General features: G+C 37.3%; 1 protein-coding gene across 4 annotated transcripts in view; it reads left to right on the top strand.

The window, feature by feature from the left end:
• The window catches only part of IFT88 (intraflagellar transport 88), a 52,928-nt gene extending 34,348 nt beyond the window's left edge, over positions 1–18,580 (top strand). For all 4 annotated transcript variants that reach the window (XM_075490940.1, XM_075490939.1, XM_075490938.1 and 1 more), the window contains exons 23-26: positions 1,691–1,797; positions 7,474–7,534; positions 17,095–17,190; positions 18,325–18,580. In XM_075490940.1, the coding sequence (XP_075347055.1) occupies positions 1,691–1,797; positions 7,474–7,534; positions 17,095–17,190; positions 18,325–18,446 (386 nt within the window). In that variant the 3' untranslated portion in view covers positions 18,447–18,580. The remainder of the gene's footprint in view (positions 1–1,690; positions 1,798–7,473; positions 7,535–17,094; positions 17,191–18,324) is intronic.
• The last annotated feature ends 987 nt before the right edge of the window (positions 18,581–19,567 follow it).

Here is a 19,567-nt window from a genome sequence, read left to right as displayed (position 1 = left end):
TTTTATTCATGCTAATGCTGCATGTTTTCTGTGACAACACTAAAGCGTGATTTAAGAAATAGTAGGGTAATGCTGAAGAAGAGATGAAAACAGAACTCAACCAATCCCCTACAGTTAAAGTTTTCTCACACATACTTTCTACATTTTATAACTATGTTTGTTATTTATTTAATCTTTCTTATGATAAAATATATGCATTTTTACTTCTAGTCCCTGCTAGTTGAAACTCCTGCTGTAAGTTTCTAGATATGAGAAAATCTTATTGTTAAGTTTTACCAAAGCCAGGCCTTCCAAAAGAATGTAGAGGGTGAGATTTTGTGGTTGGGTTCTTAGGTATAGTTGGTCAGCCAGTCTCTAGAAAATCCATAGAGAATTTCAAACTAAACTACAGGAAACGTAACTTTGAAGAGTAAGGCATTTTGCAGAATCAGTCACACCTGTACTCTAAATGAAAAAGCCCTGTAGAAAATAGGGGTTGTCACTGGTTGTGAAAACATCCTCTTACATCCCACACTGTGCCTCACTAATCCTAAAATATGAGGTTGTTGCCAACAAGCCTACACTTTTAAATGCTATGTGGGAAGAACATTCACTGTATTTTAAAATAAAATTATATCATTCTGCTTTAACAAACGTACTGCTATTTTAAAGAGGAATCATACAGCTCTGTTGTACAAGAGAAATTCAATACTATCATTCCTCAAAGTTACAAGCAAAATGTCATGTTCATATTGGTCACACATATTTCAGAGTGGCAGAGTATTTAGTAAGCCTCTTAGAATGCTAATATTTTTCTGAATGTAGTTTATACAAATTACAAAATGGAGGCAGGAGTAAGACAAGACAATTGAAGTGATTTAAAAGTTTTCTGCTGCTGAAACAATGGTTCTTCACTCATCCCTCCCTGGCCATGTGCTCCCAACCATCTTCCTTATGCTTGTTCTGATCCCTCAGTGAACAAGTTCAGCTCCCTAAACCAGCAGAAAACTAACTTGGCACAAAAAGAAAGTAACGTATTTGTGAAAGCAGTCAGGAGGGTAATGGATCACGTCATGCTTGTTTCTGCCTCAGAGGAAGTTCTTTCAAAGGGATGTTGACAAACACATAGCAATAGCAACAATGTTTTCAGAGTTTGGTATAGTGTTTCAGGAGACTGTTTTTAGGGGTTCTTTTGGTTCCAGCATACAGTTGTAGTCAATCTTCATGTCTGGTTTGTTGGGTTTTTTTAATTCTATAAATACTAATCTTTAAAAAAATCAACCACAGCAACAGAAAAACCAAACCATTCTGATTCACTTGGCATTTGTAAAATTGTTTTCAACAAGATGTTATTGATAGTGGCTCCTCGGTAATAACTTAGTATCATTGTTATGCTTTCCAGTTTCCAAAATATTTTGCAAATGTCAGGAGTTCTGAGCCAGATGAGTTAGTGTGTCTCGTGCCTTCCACGTATATAAATGGTATTTGTACTGTCCATGGATATAGACACTGCATCACAGAAAATGTTGAATTATTCGCAAAATATCACAACTTGCATTGCAAGTTGCACTCACAACTTGGACTAGAGTCACCTTGTATTCCCAGTTATTTGCATTGTTTGCCATTCTGTATGTCCAGTTCTGTTAGGGTGCACTTGCAGTTTGACCTGCTTGTAAGCCTTTTTTTTAACAATGTTTTTCTTTTCAATTAGGCCTCCGATTTTTAGTTCGTCTCTGCACAGATATGGGGCTGAAAGAAGTCCAGGAATATATGACAAAGCTCAAGAAAGTGGAAAAATTAAAAGAAATAAGAGAGCAGGTAAGCTTGTTTCTTTCTGTGATTATACAGTATCACTACGTACATAGATGAAGCTAAAATAGTGTTTATGATACTTCAAGATAAAATGTGTGTTAACTTCCTGGTTTAGAGAGGCTTGTGTTTTGTGGGTTTGGGGTTTTTAGTTTTAAATTAAGGATCAGCCTTATATCTGTCTGAATGTCTTTTGAGCACTGGATTTTCTGTGATTTTAAGTATTAGTGAAAGATGCGTTATGTGGATGTGATGGGAATGCTGGAGCCACCCGCATAATTCAATGTCTCTGGAATGTCATCTTTCCTACTTATTTGCCAGACTGTATAAAGTGTATTTATGAGCCAAGTAATAATGCAACTATAGGTAGAGAAGGGGAGCCTAAGAATTTGTCCATGTACTAGAACTCCTTTTTGCTATATACAAAGCTGCAACATTGACCGATTACATAGGTAGAAGTAAATTATTCATGTTAGTGCCAATTTTTAAACTGAAAAAAAATTCCATGGAAAAGCTACAGGCTGTGAAAGGTATGAGGCCATAACTTGTGTTCTATTCAGAGGGAGTGAGTGTGTGTATGTGTGCAAGCGCGTGCATTGTTTTCTTGCTATTCCTGTGATAAAGTAAGATTTTAAAATTAAAATCAGCTTCTTGTTTGGAAAGCATTATCCATGCTGTTGAGCTGCAAAGTGTTCAAGCTTGCTCTTCCTATCCAGTGAGTTGCCTCAAAGCTACGTAGTCACATTAGGACCTTAAGTCTTACCTAATTTACTCTGCTCCTAGAAACACTTACTGGCTCCCTTTTGATGTCAGATAATGTGTAAATGCATCCTTAGTTACTTCACTTTTACTTCAATTCCAGAGAGTCTGAGTATTCACATGTACATTTTAAAACTGAAACATTTTAAAAATGAAACTCACAAAGGTAAACACTGATCAAAGGATTCCAAATTTATGCCTTACTTAGGGGGGCTAGTTGAAGTATATTGATTTGGATTTTCAGTAAATGTAAAATTTAAAGCACTTGGAAAAATGGACAAAAGAAAGCAGTCCACAAATGTAGTGGGGCTAATATTCCTCCATGTCTCCCCCATAAGGGTGTCAGTAAGCAACACAGATGACCAGATATAATGTTCCTATTCTGCAAAACTCGTAAGTAAGAGATCTCTCTGAAGTGTGTTAAACAGGCTTTGCTTAGTTTCTAGGGAATATCAGTTCAATGTCAGTGATATACATAGTTCTTTACAATAACTTCCAATACCTCAGTGCTTTACTCAGGAAAGCACAGAGATGAAACCAGTTAAAACTGGATTTTTTTAATGGTTGGTAAGAGAGAAGTCCCTGGAGAGGGAGAGGTTATCTGTTTCCTTGCATATAATTCCAGCATTTTTTACACTGAAGGTGTAAATTATATACTATAGATCTGCAAATGTTGAGGATTCTAAGGAAAACACTTTTTTCCTCTAAGAAATTTAATGTTTGAATATGGGGAAAAAAAAAAAAAAGAAATTGTCACATCTCTTCCTGTCTATTTCATGTTGGATGCCTGAGCTTTCCTGAACACATTTCTGTACTTTCTGGTGGGGAAAAAGCTGCCAGTAAAATATTTAAAAGAATAAATTGTCTAAATTATTTAAGATTTAGTAACACAGAAATTATGTTTAAATTATGGGTTTTTTTCATTCTGACTACATCGTGTTAAGGGACTTCATTGAGTAGTACCTGAATGACAGAGATATCAATGGAATCCAGTACAGATGCATGGTAGCACAAGTTATTGCATAGTTGGTTTAGACTGTTCAGACTTTGATAGTGATTGTAATTCAGCCATGACATGGAAAGCTCACTCTGTGTATTACATTTAAGTATTCCTGTTTAAGAGTCTGGTGACTCTATCCTGTCACAAAACTAACCTTGCAAAGCAGAATCATAGAATGATTTGGGTTGGAAGGGACATTTAAAGATCATCTAGTCCATCCTCCTGCCATGGACAGGGACATCTTTCACTAGATCAGGTTGCTCAAAGCCCTGTCCAACCTGACCTTGAACACTTCCAATGGTGGGGCATCCACAGCTTCTCTGGGCAAACTGTTCCAGTGTCTCACCACCCTCATCGTAAAATTTTTTTTCCTTATGTCCAATCTAAGTCTACCCTCTTTCAGTTCAAAACTGTTGCCCCTTGTCCTGTCACTACAGGCCCTGGTAAAAAATCTCTCTCCGTCATTTTTATAAGTCCCCTTTAAGTATTGAAAGGCCACAATAAGGTCTCCCCGGAGCCTTCTCTTCTCCAGGCTGAACAACCCCAACTCTCTCAGCCTTTACTTATAGGGGAGGTGCTCCATCCCTCTGATCATTTTTGTGGCCCTCCTCTGGACCTGCTCCAACAGGTCCATGTCTTTCTTCTATTGGGAACCCCAGATCTCGATGAAGTACTCCAGGTGGGGTCTCAGGAGAGCAGAGTAGAGGGGAGGATAAGGTATCTATGATGACACTTTTAATTAGTCAAAGCTTTAAGGCAGATCTGCCTAAACACTTTCCTATAGTGTGTTGCCCAGAAAAGAAAACAGGCTTTTAAATAAAAATAAGCCTGATTCTATTATAGTCTAAACTAAACCAATTTTCTTTTAAACAGAGAAAAGGGAAATGCACTAGGTTTAAAAAAACCCGAAGAAACCCAAAATGAAACAACCCCCCCAAACCACCACCAATAATAGGAATGAAACAGGTTTCTAGTTAGCTCTGTCAACTTCATCCCTGCAGGCAGGCCCATGCTTCCAGCCTCTTTGAGTAAGCTCAGTGAGTTTCTGAATGGCAGCAAAATTCTGCCCCTGCGGTTCCTAGTACATTCTCTTCAGAACCTCTGAAGCCTAATTGGTTGCTTTCTGCTCCTTCTTGCAGCTCCTTGTCTTGGGGGGCCATGCTTCCATCTCCCTCTTCTGGCTCTCTTGTCTGCCACACCCTGAAGTATCCCAAGTTCAGTGTCTCCTCAAGGAAAGGAACAACTTTTTCTACCCCCCAAGGAACCCACTGACCCAGTTTTCTTAAAAATCAACACCATTGTAGATGTAAAGGAACAAAGACACTAAGAAAAGAAAAGATGTTACAGAACACACTGCGATTTAGTATGTGCCATCCTGTATTAGAAGTTGAGTACCTTTCTGTGACAGAATCTCAACATCAGTGCTGTCTTGCAAACAATAGCCTTGCAGTTCCTTTTTACTATTAGTATTGCATCTTGGTTCCCATCCCCTGATTTGGGGGATTTTTTTTGTTTGCTTGGTTCATTTGTGTGTGTGTGGTTTTTTAGTCTTATGTCTACCATCTGGCTTTGGAAATTACTAGGTATTTTTGTCCTAAGAAATTCCTTCTGTCATCCATGAGCATATAGTCATAAACTATACTTTCAAGTTCTAAAATTATCAAATTTTAATATTTCACCACCTAAATTTCCAATAGGAACACTGGTTTCAGTTAGCAATACCAAATATAGTTCAATTCCTGCTCCCAATTTCAGGCTCTAACCCCTGATTTCTCGATTGCACCCAGTAAAGAGAAAATAGATAAATGCTAGTGTAATATACCTACATTTCAAAGTCTGCACACAGACCTTGTCTTCCTGTAGAAATTTATCAAAATTTGCTTTCTGGCATTGTTTTTTCCAGAATAAGTATATCCACATGGAGTTTATACCAAAATAAATATTCTGGAGTACTTATTTCACTCAGTTCTCAAATATGGACAAGTTGTTAAATACTTCCAGCCAAGAATCTGGGAACATCTGTGGGGTTCATTCCCTGTAGAAATTTTTCTTCCTGCCTCTCACAGCATTGGATTTTTACTGTAACCTTCATATGTTTGTTTTGGTTTGGGTTTTTTTTTTTTTTAACTGCATTAATCTTCCTTTTCCATATTTCAGTTTAAAAAAGACAGGTAATAGTGTAAAAGTTCACACAACCTTCTTGGCACTGATGTATACACACGTTACTATTTATTTCTGTTAAGTGAGCTTAATGACTGAAAATGAGGGACTGATTGGGTGTGGTGTGAAGCAGTGATGATAGGTGCAAACACTGGGGGGGACTGACTGCCTTTACCTTCAGGCATCTACATCTGGACTAATCATCCTAAATTTCTTTTGCAGTCATGGGAGAGAAATAGGCATTTTTAGGGTGGAAATCATTGGACCTATTTTAAATGTCTGCTTTTAGTATGGGATGACTTATAAACTACTCAACTTGGAACTTTACAGGAATTAGTCATATGCTTAAGCTGTAGTACTTCTATGATATTTTGGGAGTAAAGTCCTAGGATGTAAATGCCATGAGGGCACTATCATATTGGGACCACTTCCCTCTGGCAGACAGAAGCTGAGCTTCCACTGGCAGATTTGTCAGTCATTCAACATTTGGAGAGTCTGAACATGCTTCCTGAAGGACTGATATATGCTACTTCACTGGACTGTGAATAGGATATTTAATCCAGAATTCAGAGAACATATTTTAGACTTGAGGATTTCCCAAAATAAATAAAAAGTATGAGAAACTCTGGTCCCAGACTGGATTGCTCCAAGACCATTCCTGGTTTCATGCTAGGCTCACTGCTTTCCTGTCTGATTCCTGTGAGTTTTGATTTAAGGGTTCTTCCTTTTTCTGTTGGCACAAATCTTGAAAGTTCTTTCACTTCTTCTGTGTCATTCCAACTTTGCCAGACTCCATGATATTTTTCTGGTGAAAAATGAATGAAGAAGCTACAGTAATTGACCTGAATACATGGTTAGGTAGTGTGCACATGTGTTTTAATCAGATCCTGAATCCTTATTTTGAAATAAGATGCAGAGATTACTTTATTAACAGCTGAGTGCTTTAAACACCAAGTTTTTGTACCTACCCATCAAAAAGTCCCTCACTGAGATGTACCTTCTTGTAATTAACAAGATATATGCATGAGAAATGTGGTGTTTTGCCAGGAGAAGCCAAGTCTGCCACGTGATAGAGAGGTACTGCTTTGATAAACTGTTAAAGTTTTTGAATAACACTAAAAAAAACACAGCTGGAAGACGTTTATGGTACCTTCCTCAGTGCAAGAGGGCTGACTTTTTAAACACAGCTTTTAAAGTATTTACCTTCACCTTTATCTTGCATTTAACACTCAACAGCAAATTAAATTTTGCTGTAAAGTACAGTTCTGTGCCAAGTATTCAAAATTTAAGATCTATGGGGTGAATAGTTCTTTTTATAGGTTTCCCTACTTCCCACCCTTGAATCTTTACAATAATAAAACGCTTGTGGGATTTACAAGACGTTAATAGGCAGAGGCTACTTTGAACTCATGCAAGGAGGGCTATGTTGCCTGTTTTTTCAGCTGTACTTTACAAAGGTACATCTGAACTATTTTTGTGCACATTCCTTGTATAAATTTTATCTGAAGAAAAATAATTTATTGAGATATTCTGTTTGAATTTCATAGAATTTGCTTTATGTAAACATTGGATTAAACACTGATTTTAAGGTCAATTTTGTGCATTGAAAAAACAAGGTTTATTAGTTACAGTACAGTAAGCCTAGTTTAATGTTCTTCTACTGTTTTATTAATAAGCTAAGTTGAGTTTTTAATAATTATCTCTAATGTATGTTCTAAATGGGGTTTTTGTTCTCTTCTTTTCAAACCTTTTTCACTGTTCTCCAGCGCATTAAATCTGGCAGAGATGGCAGTGCACGTAGCCGCAGAGAAGGAAATGCTGGTGGTGGTAAGTACTTAATGCCTCTGCTTAAATATCACATTTGTCAGGACCCTAAATAAAATAGTTTTTCTTAAAGTGTTTGTAAAACCTCCTTACATTCTGAAATGCACACAAATATGCATTGAGTAATAGGCAAGTACTTCACAAATTTTGTTTCATACTTTTTGATTATCTCATTGCTGTATGAAACCTCAGCCTGTATAGTAGCATGGATTTGGTCTAAGATTTGTGCTTTATATACAGATCTCAGCGTATTCCTAAAGCTAAATTTCTACCTGTTTTCAATACTGTGGACTTGAACATTTTTATCCCATTAACTTTAGAATATTTACTATAAGGAATAATTTATTATAACAAAACAGAACATGTAAGCCATGAAAATCAGGAATTCATTGTGTCTGTATTTAACATGGAGAAAACGGAATTTTGTGCCCATCATCTACTCTATTACATTAGGTGTTCATTACACGTTCAAGAGGCTATTTTGTACAACCAACTCCGTAATAAGGAGAAGACACCCATACTATCTTTGAGCTCCTTCTTCCCCTTTTCCCTGTATAGTAGAGTTGAAGTACTAGCCTTCCATAGAGGAAAGCTTGCTTTCTGACTATTAAGTCTCTCTGCTCCTATAGATTTACAATGCTGACTTTCATAAATGTAAAACTCTAGCAATATAAGTCTGGAAACTGGCCTGCTTTGTCTTTTCTGCACTAGGTAGTCTGCATATTGCAGAGCTAATGATTTTTCCCTGCCATTATTAAATCCATGATATGTTAGTAATGTTAAACCTAACTGTTCCCCGCTGCTGTTCTACGGAAACTAGCAGACTTCAGGCTACTTCAGTCACCTGGAAAAAAATCCATTTTGATGCAAATAGGAAACAGTTTCTTTGTATTCTGCGTTTGGTTTATCTTGCTATCGGTGGGTCTCATATAAAGATATCCCTTATAAATTCTTGCCTCTCTTCCCTTCCTTTTACAGAGAAATAATTTATGGATTTCTTTTTCTTATTTGGTAATTTTATTTCTCCAGCTACATCGTAGATGCTTTACTACATTTATCCAATTCTGTAGGGTCATGAAAAGTCATGGAAATTACTAGTGTAATCTTAAGGTGACCTTAGAATGCTGTTACATTTATGAAGACTGCTCTCCTGGGTTCTCTAAGGGTTAAGAATGAGTGTTGGATGCTTCAGAGGGATCTCATTCTTTTTTCAGCTCAGTAGTTTCACTAGAGAAGCTTTTAAATCATTTCTTGATATGTAGAAAAAACACCATTCACCTAGAATTGAATTTTACCTGTTCTGGGCCTCAGGCCAAAGTAATACTTGGGGTGAAATTCCTTATTTTGGTAACAGAGAGGGATGGAAACGTTTCTGGACTCTCTTTTGTTACATAAGCCCTATGATCAGGCAGCCAGCTAGAGGTGCCAGCAAAACAGCAGTGTGAGACAGCATGGGGACCTGTTTTCTGTCCTAAAGTGGAGATCCACTTTGGCTTATAATAAATGGAAATGAAGAGCAGCATTGGTAGCAGGCAAGGGTATTTACAGCTGTGCAAAACATTGCATCAGGCATACAGCCAAATGGCACAAAGGGTCTCTTTTCTTACAGCTATATTTTGTAATTATCCCTACCCTCATTAGTGAAAAAGGGGCATGTTATCAGGAAAGAGTCAGTAATTTAGCAAAAGAGGATATAAATAACGACCAAGGTGGAAAGATGCTAAGACAACATTAATCCCCCAAACTACCAGTTTGTCAATACTTCTTTTAAAGACAGAAATATCCATGGAAAGTTGTCTTTTTTAAAAAAATCTAAAAATAAAAAAAATCCCTTCCCTTCCCCTCCAAAGTTGAACACATGAGGAACTTTGACTGCAAGCTCTAGTAATTCCAAGGCATTACTCTTGCCCCCCATAACCAAAGTAATGGGAGAAGAGCAAATGCAGACATTTAGGATGCTAACATAAAGAGGATGAGAGGGTAAGCAGGGTCAGAATTGACGTAGAATTTGTCCTATCAATAATTCTTAGATTGTTGCTCAAGATATTATGTCAAATTCATGAAAGAATGGAATAAAAACAGTTTGGGAACAAGTCTGTATAAGAGCATGTTTGAGAAGTCTCTGTTATACAAATTCAGTGCCAAAGATACAACCTTTATGGAAATGACTCGGCAAACAAGCAGAGGTACAAAGAAGGTCCTGTATTGAGCCTCGAGTTAACTTTCTGCTGGGATTCCTAATTAAAAGTTGTGGTGAGATGTACTACTAATATATATTTTTAGGAGGAGTCAAAGGCATTACACATTTTTTAACTAGTAATGTTGATTTTGGGGAACCTTATCAGTGAAGAAGCTGCACACTCACAGCAACAGATGTTAAGGACTATGTTGTAGTTTGTCTGCCTTTTACTGAGGATGACTGAGAGAAACCTGAAGACCCAAACATTTTGTCTAATGTTTGGTGTTATTTACCCGGTTATGAGTCTGTATTTTGCAGTGTAAGAAATTTCTGCCTGTGTGAAGACACATATGAAATATAAGCATGGGTTATTTTATTTCAGAATCTTAGTACACTTTTGATAAATTAATGGCTTCAAAATAAAAATAAAAGAAACATTTGTATACATTTTAAGATTAATCTTTTCCAGTGGTGTTGCCAAGACCAAAAGGGATCATTTTCCTACACGGTATGAGGGATTTGCCATCATTACTGAACCCAGTGAAGCATGGAATCCTCCTTAGTTTAGTACTTACTAGCTAAATTAAGGTACTTACTAGCTAAATGAAGTGTGTATGCATTCCAAATACTTTAGGTATGATGCATGTTTTATTTCTTTCCTCCTACCAGCTCACTGTCCCCATACTTGCTGTCATTCCGAACAGGTTTTTTTTTTCCCAAGTATTTTGTCCCTATATAGTTATTGTTATTAGGTGTATTAATAATTCAGGCTTCCTTGTTTTAGGAAATACGATCTAAAATTGCTTTTAAAGAGGAAGCTAAGAGGAAAAAGAGCTAAGTCAGCAGGGTTTGTACTTAATAGGACACCTACTACTTTGCCAATATAAATTAAAACAGAAGGTGCATGAGATGCACCAAAGTATAATTTGAAGAGTATGATTAGTGTATGCATGAATAGTAGACAGAATGGAAAAATGGAGACCAAGAAAACTGACATCTATATCAGTGTCAGTAAAAGTCTGCTCTTGTCTTTCGAGAAGAATAAGCATTAAATCTAAAATGCCTACCCAAAATTGAACACATTTGTTCACTCTTATTATAAAATGTGAAATTTTCTTCTCCCCACAAATATCAGATTTATGATTGTCAGTCTTTTTGATTCATGTTGGAAGCAGATGACATTGGTACACTCCCTTAAAATTCTCCTTTTTAATTTAAAAAAGGAGACAGGGAAAAAAAAAACAAAACAAAAAACTAACACAAAACCCAAACCTACAAAACCCTGAAGGGAGCTAACAGTACATCTGAATTTAGGCAGTTCTCAAAGTTTTCCTTTCCAATAATCTTTTCTTGTTTTCATGCTCACTTTTTTGTGTTTTGCGGAGATGTGATAGTAACATCCAGAATTTGGAAGTTAGGACACTGTGGTTTTTACTACCCTCAGACATTTTTACTGTTCAATAGCATAAGGCCTTTCATAGATAAGGGAAAGTATGACTTTAAGGAATACATTACCATAGCAGTGTTTACTTGGTCTCTGCATTTGCCCTGCTCTCTGAATGGGGAGTTTTGTACTGGATGAGAAGGGAGTTTTGTACTGGATGAGAGGAGCCATGCAGTCTCGAACAGGAGCCCAAAGAAGCAGTGTTGAATTCAGAAGATGAAAGGCTGACCACTTTGCATTCTCCTTGTTACCTAAACCTGTCCAGATGAATTTGAGAAGGAAACCATGTGAGAATAATTTAGGTGTCTCTTCCCTTTTTCATTTCACCTGTGATGATGTCAGTGGAGAAACGGGTTTGTCCGTCCCAAACAAACATCCCATAATCAAACACCTTTTACCAGCCCAGAGGGATCTCCTCATATAATATGGAAACACATTATAGATGTTAGGGCTATAAGCCTCCCAAATAATCTTGACTGTGATAGAGGCAAGAGATTCTCTTGTTACCCTGCAGCCAGGACTTCATGATCACTTACATTTTCTAGGCTTTCTGTGCCTGTTGATGCCTCATTAATTACAAATTGTTGTGGGATGGTTCCATTGGTTGTGTGTGAGGAAAAAAAAAAAGGTTTTTTTATAAACAGACAGGAGAAATATCTGAGTGAAGAGAACATCTTAATCTGTTTTCTGCATCTGAACGCACCTAAGGAGTTAGCTGCACTGACACACCGTAAAGAATTTTCATTCTACAGAATTTCAAATCAAAATGAACTGCAGTGGAGTTAAAAATTGCATGCCGTTTCTCAGTTTTAATATAATATAATATTCTGCCTGCTATGCTGAACTGACTGTTCTCTTTGGTCAAACCAAACCAAAGCCTGCTCTCCTCTGATAATGGCATCTTCATCCCAAATATGAAAGATACACGGAGCTGCAGTTAAACACATTCTGGATTTAGTGAAGCATCCATAGTCTTTAAAAGCATTAGCCCACTATGGACTTTGTTACGTAAACATTTTACAGAGGAGTTAGATTATCAAACAATCTTACCCTTTGATATCTTTTCCTGATGCGTAAAATGGTACTGAAAATTCTAATTTATGTCCTTCATGATACTGAAGGAATTTCTGATGCAGTAGTCTCATCACTGTCATTGCAACTACTGAGAGTCCTTTAAAAAACAAATATAAAATCATGGATTTTTATGGGTTGAAGTGTATTGAAGTGTACATACAGGTATCTTGCTAAGTAGGAAGTACAGAAACACAAAGATTTAGAATCTTTTTTTCTAGATATCACTGCTTAAAATAGGATTATTCCAAAATAGGATTAATTTTGCAGAATGTTGCTTTATTCATTATTCCACCATATAAAATTAACTATTTTTTTAAAAATAAGTTTTATACTTTGATTCTTTTTTTAAATTGTATGTGGAGGAATTAGTTCAAATTAGTTTTTGTATGGAAGTTGAAGAAATCTGAATGAACAGAACATATTATATTTAAACCACAATAATTTAATTAAATATCCTAAATATAACATTATGGGCATGACTTTTAAACAGATGAGACGAAGGAATGCACTGTAACAGATATCAGCATGTAGAGTATATTATTTATGTCTTTATATGCATAGCTCCCAGTTAATGCCATTGCACACCGACTGAGGGGAAGATAATGTCAGCATGATAATCCGAGTCTCAAGTATAATCATTTTACAGAGTAAATATATTTATAAATCAGATTTTGAAAATATATTGACCAGCTCTGCTTAATCAGTTCCTGTTGCTTTTTCAACTGAAATCTGGAGCCATGTTTCTGCGGTCAGTTTATGTGTATGTGTCCATGTTATCAACCCAGAGTGAGTACACTGGGACTGGCTTCCACACAAGTGACAGTAATAACATAGCTTTTAAATAAAAGTACAATAAGTAAATAAATAATGAGCATGTATGAATTGCAGTGAAGGTTTTCTTGGATACAGAGAGCAATTTAGTTCAGTACTGGTCTTCTATTATTCTAAAACTTTATTTAATTAGGAGCATGTGTTTGTACAGTTACTAGAGTAAGGCAGATAGGATTCATTTGCAGTTTGAGAAATGTCTACCTGTAGTCCTTTGATTGCAAGCACAATCAGACAGATGTTAACACTCAAAGCTGTACTATTGGTAGGGAAAAACTCTACAAAAAAGCCTTTCATCCAGAGTTTTTATTATTGTCCTTTGTCCCAATGTTACCTTTGGGTTTTTTCTGTGTATTACTTTAGAGAAAGTTAGTTTCATTCCCATAATCCAAAAGCCGGAATGTGTATAAATTCTTTGGCCAAATTATGTTTTTATACTGAATAAAAACATATAGATTATTTATCTGCAAATAGAACTACAAAATGTAATTTCAAGATGAGATTTAAACTTCTGGCAGATCATGTTATATGGTCAGCAGAATTTTTAATATCTACCATATTGGCAGCCAAATCCTATGTCCCATGGCAGAGTGTCAAGAAAAGCCTTACCCCAAATGGCTCGACAACTAGGATGTTCCTCCTGAAAGAATGGAGCTGTGGGTTTGAACTCCTTCAGGTGAAGGAAGGCATTGAAGCCAGACCTCTCGCTTCCTGAGCTGCTGTCTGACATCTCCATGTAAGGTAGCTGGTGTCAGCCACCTCTTATTCTCTTCCAGATGTGCTTTAAAATGAAAGATGCTGCTCTTCCACATTTTTAGGTATGCTCAGAGCATAGTGCAGTCCATGGAGACTTTATGTGGTTTTGCATTTTAGCTTAAACTAACTGTGGGCTGCTACCAGAAGAGGTGTTAACTTTCCCTTCACTCTTGCTGTAGATATAATGGTTGTATAGAGGTAAGGTGAACTGCATTACTTTGCTGATCCACCTGAGGAAAAGTTTTCATTAGCTTAGTTTTAAATGTATAGGTAACCTGCTCCAGCACAGCCTGCAGCATGCCACTTGACAGCATGTGGAGGGGGATGCGTTGCAGAGCAGAAAGGGCAGGGTACTCCTTTCTGTGGTGAGGTGGGGCTAGATTGGTAGGTTCAGGGTAAATGAAAGGTGGAACTCCTTACCTCAGGTTGTTATGGATGCAGAAATTCCACGGGGGCTCAAGGGAAGAATGAACAAGTTCTTGGAGAATAAATCAATCGATCCATTATTAAATATGAAGAACCGCCCCCTTCCCCCAAACACATTTGGTATACAAATTGTTGGAGGCTAGGAAATTATTCTTGGAGAGCTACTGTATATGCTTGCTCTACTTACGATGCTCTTCCCTAAGCACCTTGTTCTTTTGTATGGACCAGTTTAGATAGATCTGTATGGACCAGATTAGATAGCCAGTTTAGATAGATCTTTAATCTAATAAGGCATCCATATGTTCTTACTGCTTAAGTGTTAAGAGGACACTGTGCCCTTAGACACTCCTCATAGTTTTTTCCAGAGTGTGTTTAGTCAAGGTGGGAAGAACTGATCAACTAACATGCTGCTTCTGGAAATAACAGTCCAGCCCCCCTCAGCACTTCTTTTCTTTCCTGTTCCTGGTCATATGTTCTTGCTGCTTCCCTTGCCCTACTTCTAGCATTAATCTAACCCTTTGGTGAGTTGGTTCAGTTCATTAAACACAGTAAATAATGTGTTTGGGCAACTGAATCAAGTCCAAAGCCTAAAAAGCTACATTTGTGTGAACAGCTGCATTTGCTCACTGTAACAGCACTCACAATTCCATTTATTGCATTGGCTCATAAACAGAAAGGGGAGCTTAGGCACCAAGGTCGCATGCTGAACATCCTGCAGGCATCTTGCTGCTCAGGATGGCCATTTTGGGCAACTCAGTCATAGCAATAATTGCTTAAGGAACTTCAAAGCTATGCAGGGGGGGAAGTTGGTGAGGTTTAGATACTTCAAGGGTTGGACATCCCCTAGATGGGGAGAGACAAGGGGGGAAAATTTGGCTTCAAATTTTGGACTTACTGCTTCATTCCCTTCTTGGATGTAGCCCTAATAAACTTAAGGGTCCTAGGATGTCTAAGAAAGCTTCTGTTTTCAATTGTTTGTTTTAGGGCAGTAAGATGTACAGGTAACTTGTGGTATTATGTTAATCCCAGACATTTTGGTTGGGATTAACCGTCCTTTTTTTTCTTCTTTTAGTTAATATAAAATCTTTCACCTTCCTGTGGTAGTATCACTAAACTCATGTGTTTTCCTCCTTCACAGTTGAAAACCTTTGGTATGCCATTTTCCTCCTTTATTTTCATTACATGCAGTTCTTCCTTTCTGGAGCCAACCAATTAAACCTATGGAGTTTCTTTGACTAGTTCAGTCTTCTCCTAGTGTAGTTTCTGCTGTATCATTCCTGGCTCTGCATCTCCTTACTGCTTCTTCCAACTTTATTCATTATTTTGTAAATTACTTGTTTTCCATTGCATAAGACTCTGTGCCTACTCCTATCCTACTCTTTCTCTCCCTGTTAAACATTTTGTATTCTCCTCTAAACTGTCCTCAGAATGTCTTCATCCACACCATCTTTGAAGCTCAGCACTCACCTCCCTTTTGCGCAAGCCTGTTCAAAGCCCACTGAAATCAAGAGGTGAACCTTTTGCAATTTCACAGCCCTTTGGTTGAGCACCCCCAATCAAACCCATTGATTTATTTCAGTTTCTTCAAATCCTTCATTAAGTATTCACTTCTTGCATGGAACCTGTCAATGAGAATTGATCCAAGGGAGGTTGATGTACATTAAAATAGATTTTCCTTGCTTTGAAGTTTCAACAGTAGTCTGTGTCTTGTAAACATATTAACTGTTTGACATGTGACTGTATGGATTACATCTTTCTTGGAGCAGAGACATTGTCTTCCAATTCAGGGCTGAGTAAACTGAAGTCTGCAGTAGTATTTATACAGAAATAAAGGTTTGTCATCTTTATGGAAGATTTTTTTTTAATCGTAAAAATATTTATAAAAAGAACATTTATAGTAAATAAGACAATGGAAATGTGTCGCCAAGTCCAGACTTTGTAATTAACATTTGCTGAATGAAACCCATTTTTCCTCCTTACAGATGGAGGACTTTTAATAACAGCATTGTTTCGTGTTGTAAATGAGCATGTTTGTATTTGGCAGCATGGCATGTCCTGCCTCGTAAATACACCAAGCCAAACATGAAACGTTTTCTCCTAGGAGAAAAAAAATGCATAAAAATTTGTTGTAGCAGACGAGATGGAAAGCTTGCCATGAATGTGAAAAAGAGATTCAGAGGTGAACAGAATATTTAAAGTGTCTGGAATACTGCTGTGGCAAGAGAATGTTAATCTGACGTTGTCTGGGCACGAGGCAGCCCTCGGAGCCGACACATTCCTTGGGGCCCTGCTGCAAACTGAGCTGCCAGCACAGTGTTTACAGCAAGATGCAGGGCCAGGACGGTCTGTATACATGAACTGTGCCTGCCTGCCATGCAGACAGCACATGCCAAATATACTCTTCTAATTAAAAGCAAAGTTAGTGTTGTATTTAACCTTGAGAGCATTCAACAGGTGGATCATACTAATATATTAGTAAGCACACAGACATATAAAATGTCCGTATACATTGTGAGTGTTTATATTTATCATACTTATTTTAACTCCAAAATGTGACTGTAATTTATAAGCGACTGAAATGTCAGCATTTGAAGCAGAAATATTTTAATGTGTTTACTCCAAAGTAAATAAGGCTGTATATATTTAAAAAAAAAATTAAAACACACACATGTGTGGACACAGTGTCCATTGTGTTTTAATGACCACTATTACAAATGAGTACTGTATCCATCATGAAAAGATGGCTTCATCCAAATCTTCTTTGACAGATAGTAGCTGAATTTATGTTGTTCTTTTCTCATGATTTCACAGACCATAGCAGCGTGTTATTTGTCTTAAACTTTTTTTCTTCCCCAGATACTGGCTGTACCAAAGGGGAAAGACTGAGTGCCAAACTAAAAGCTTTGCCTGGAACAAGTGAACCCTATGAAAGTAGCGGCAGTAAAGAAATAGGCAAGTGGGCATCTTATACCTTCTTACTCTCCTGGGCCTCAAAGAGAGAGGAGATGGAAAAAATAAGTTCTTGGAAGAGCATGTATAATTAGACAATTAGGAAAACATTTTCCCCATGAAATAAATGTGAAGAATGGCTTTAGCTTCATTGTTCAGAGCTCACTATAAAGTAATCGTAAATATTAAGAAATGTGGCCCATATGAATATTTATAACTTTCGATATCTGTCTGCGGCATCCTTTAGTCAGTTCTAGTGGTTCTGCAGTCTTAAGTTCTTCACTAAGATTGAATTTTCAAAGGGGTTTAAAATCCCAAATCCGTGTGGAATGTGGTACTTCCTAAAATGCCTTTCCTTTAACCAACTCATCAGTCTTCCTGTTCCATGCACTTTTCCAAAGTCTTTTTCTCACTTAATGACTGTAATAAAATAAAGATAAATTTATTTTTAAAAAGAAGGGGAAAAAAAAGCTTCTATCACTAGCACTCAGGTACTTTGCTCTACCAAATGTGGTATCTTGTTCTCCTTCAGTGTTCATATGCTCTTTCTGGTCTGCATTTCAAAGACACACATGTGTGTCTTTGAAATGCACAGAATCACAGAATCACAGAATCATATAGGTTGGAAAAGACCTTTAAGATCATCGAGTCCAACCATAAACCTAACACTGCCAAAAACCACCACTACACCATGTCTCTAAGTACCTCATCCAAACGTCCTTTAAATACCTCCAGGGATGGTGACTCAACCACTTCCCTGGGCAGTCTGTTCCAATGCTTGATAACCCTCTCGGTGAAGAAAAATTTCCTAATATCCAGTCTAAACCTCCCCTGGCGCAACTTGAGGCCATTTCCTCTTGTCCTATCACTTGTTACCTGGGAGAAGAGACCGACCCCCACCTCTCTACAACCTCCTTTCAGGTAGTTGTAGAGAGCGATGAGGTCTCCCCTCAGCCTCCTTTTCTCCAGGCTAAACAGTCCCAGCTCCCTCAGCTGCTCCTCATAAGAAATGCAGACACAGGGTTTTAGCGTTACAGATGTGTAATGCTAAAATCCACTCTTGTGTTTGTTTGTATATGTTTGAAACAAAGCCAGAATTACTTGCAGGTAACTGTTTCAAATGTATTTAAACCCTAGATGCCTCCTACATAGATCCACTTGGTCCACAAGCAGAAAGACCAAAAACTGCAGCAAGAAAAAGAACTGAGGAAGATGACTTTGCTGATGAAGAACTAGGAGAGGATTTGCTTCCAGAATAGCATACGGTCCACTCATAACTTTTTCTCCTTTTAAAAGTTTTAGCAGAAAACCATTCATCCATGATGATTTTTGTAGTGCATTTTGATAAAATATTTGTGAAATCCTTTGGATATATGGTATCTTACATTAAAAACGTGGATTTGAAGTTGCAGTGTCTTTTATAATTGATTTTTTAAAAAATAATGCTGAGGTTATTTTACTCATGCATAAAAGCTACACAAGTATTCAACCTAATTGCAAACTATATCAAGTGCATAAAGCTTTGGCTTTGAGAGGGACATCCGATGATAATGGGAAACACAGCAGTCTCGAAAATTTCACCTTTCAGTGCAAAATACCTCGAAGCCATGTTATAAGGTTGAAAGTCCCATATCGCTCATCCAAAGCCAGAACTTACTTAAGGCCTGTGAATTGACTTTCTGAAAATGTTGGATATGACCTTGGTCATCTTTAAGGCCGCAGTTCAGCAAAGCACTTAATACTGATACTGAAGAAAACATCTTAATTTTAGTCTATGCTTAGCTGAGCGAGGGCTATTTTGCAGTCTCTTGGCAATCTCCTAGGTATTTTTGCAATTACAAAGATGAGGGGGTTTTTTATTTCGAATGGTCAGAGTGGGCAGGATTTCAATCTAGTTCATTCAGAATTGCTAATTAGATTTCAGCTTTTGAATCTTATGTTGGGGATTGTGTCACTGGCTACGCAGAGGTAGCTTTCTACAGCGTAGGTTGAGTATGTGCAAAGATGTTAGTTACAGAAATCATCGTTTTGCTTATGAACTGAACAAGTTTGATCTGAAGTCATTGAGATATGTTAAATAGGAACATGGGGTTCCTGATTTATATCACTTTTCAGAGATAAAAATATTAGTCAGGTGTTCAGAATTTCCTAATAAATACTTGCAAAACTAGTACACTGGGGTGGCAGGGACTTGTTTTTAAAACATTGGTGTGAGTTTGGTTTAATAGTTAGACTTTGGTTATTACACTTTGAAATGCAAGGATTCAGTCTTCTAAAATTTCCAGTGTTCATTCTCAGTGTTGATGCTTAGACTGTTTCCTGACTAAGTGTGGCACTGGAAGTTCTCTTCATATTTTCATGAAATGTTCTTTTCAGGTTT

This window comes from Mycteria americana, chromosome 1, assembly GCF_035582795.1.
Source record: "Mycteria americana isolate JAX WOST 10 ecotype Jacksonville Zoo and Gardens chromosome 1, USCA_MyAme_1.0, whole genome shotgun sequence".
Taxonomy (NCBI): domain Eukaryota; kingdom Metazoa; phylum Chordata; class Aves; order Ciconiiformes; family Ciconiidae; genus Mycteria; species Mycteria americana.
This window is presented reverse-complemented; position numbering and strand designations above follow the sequence as displayed.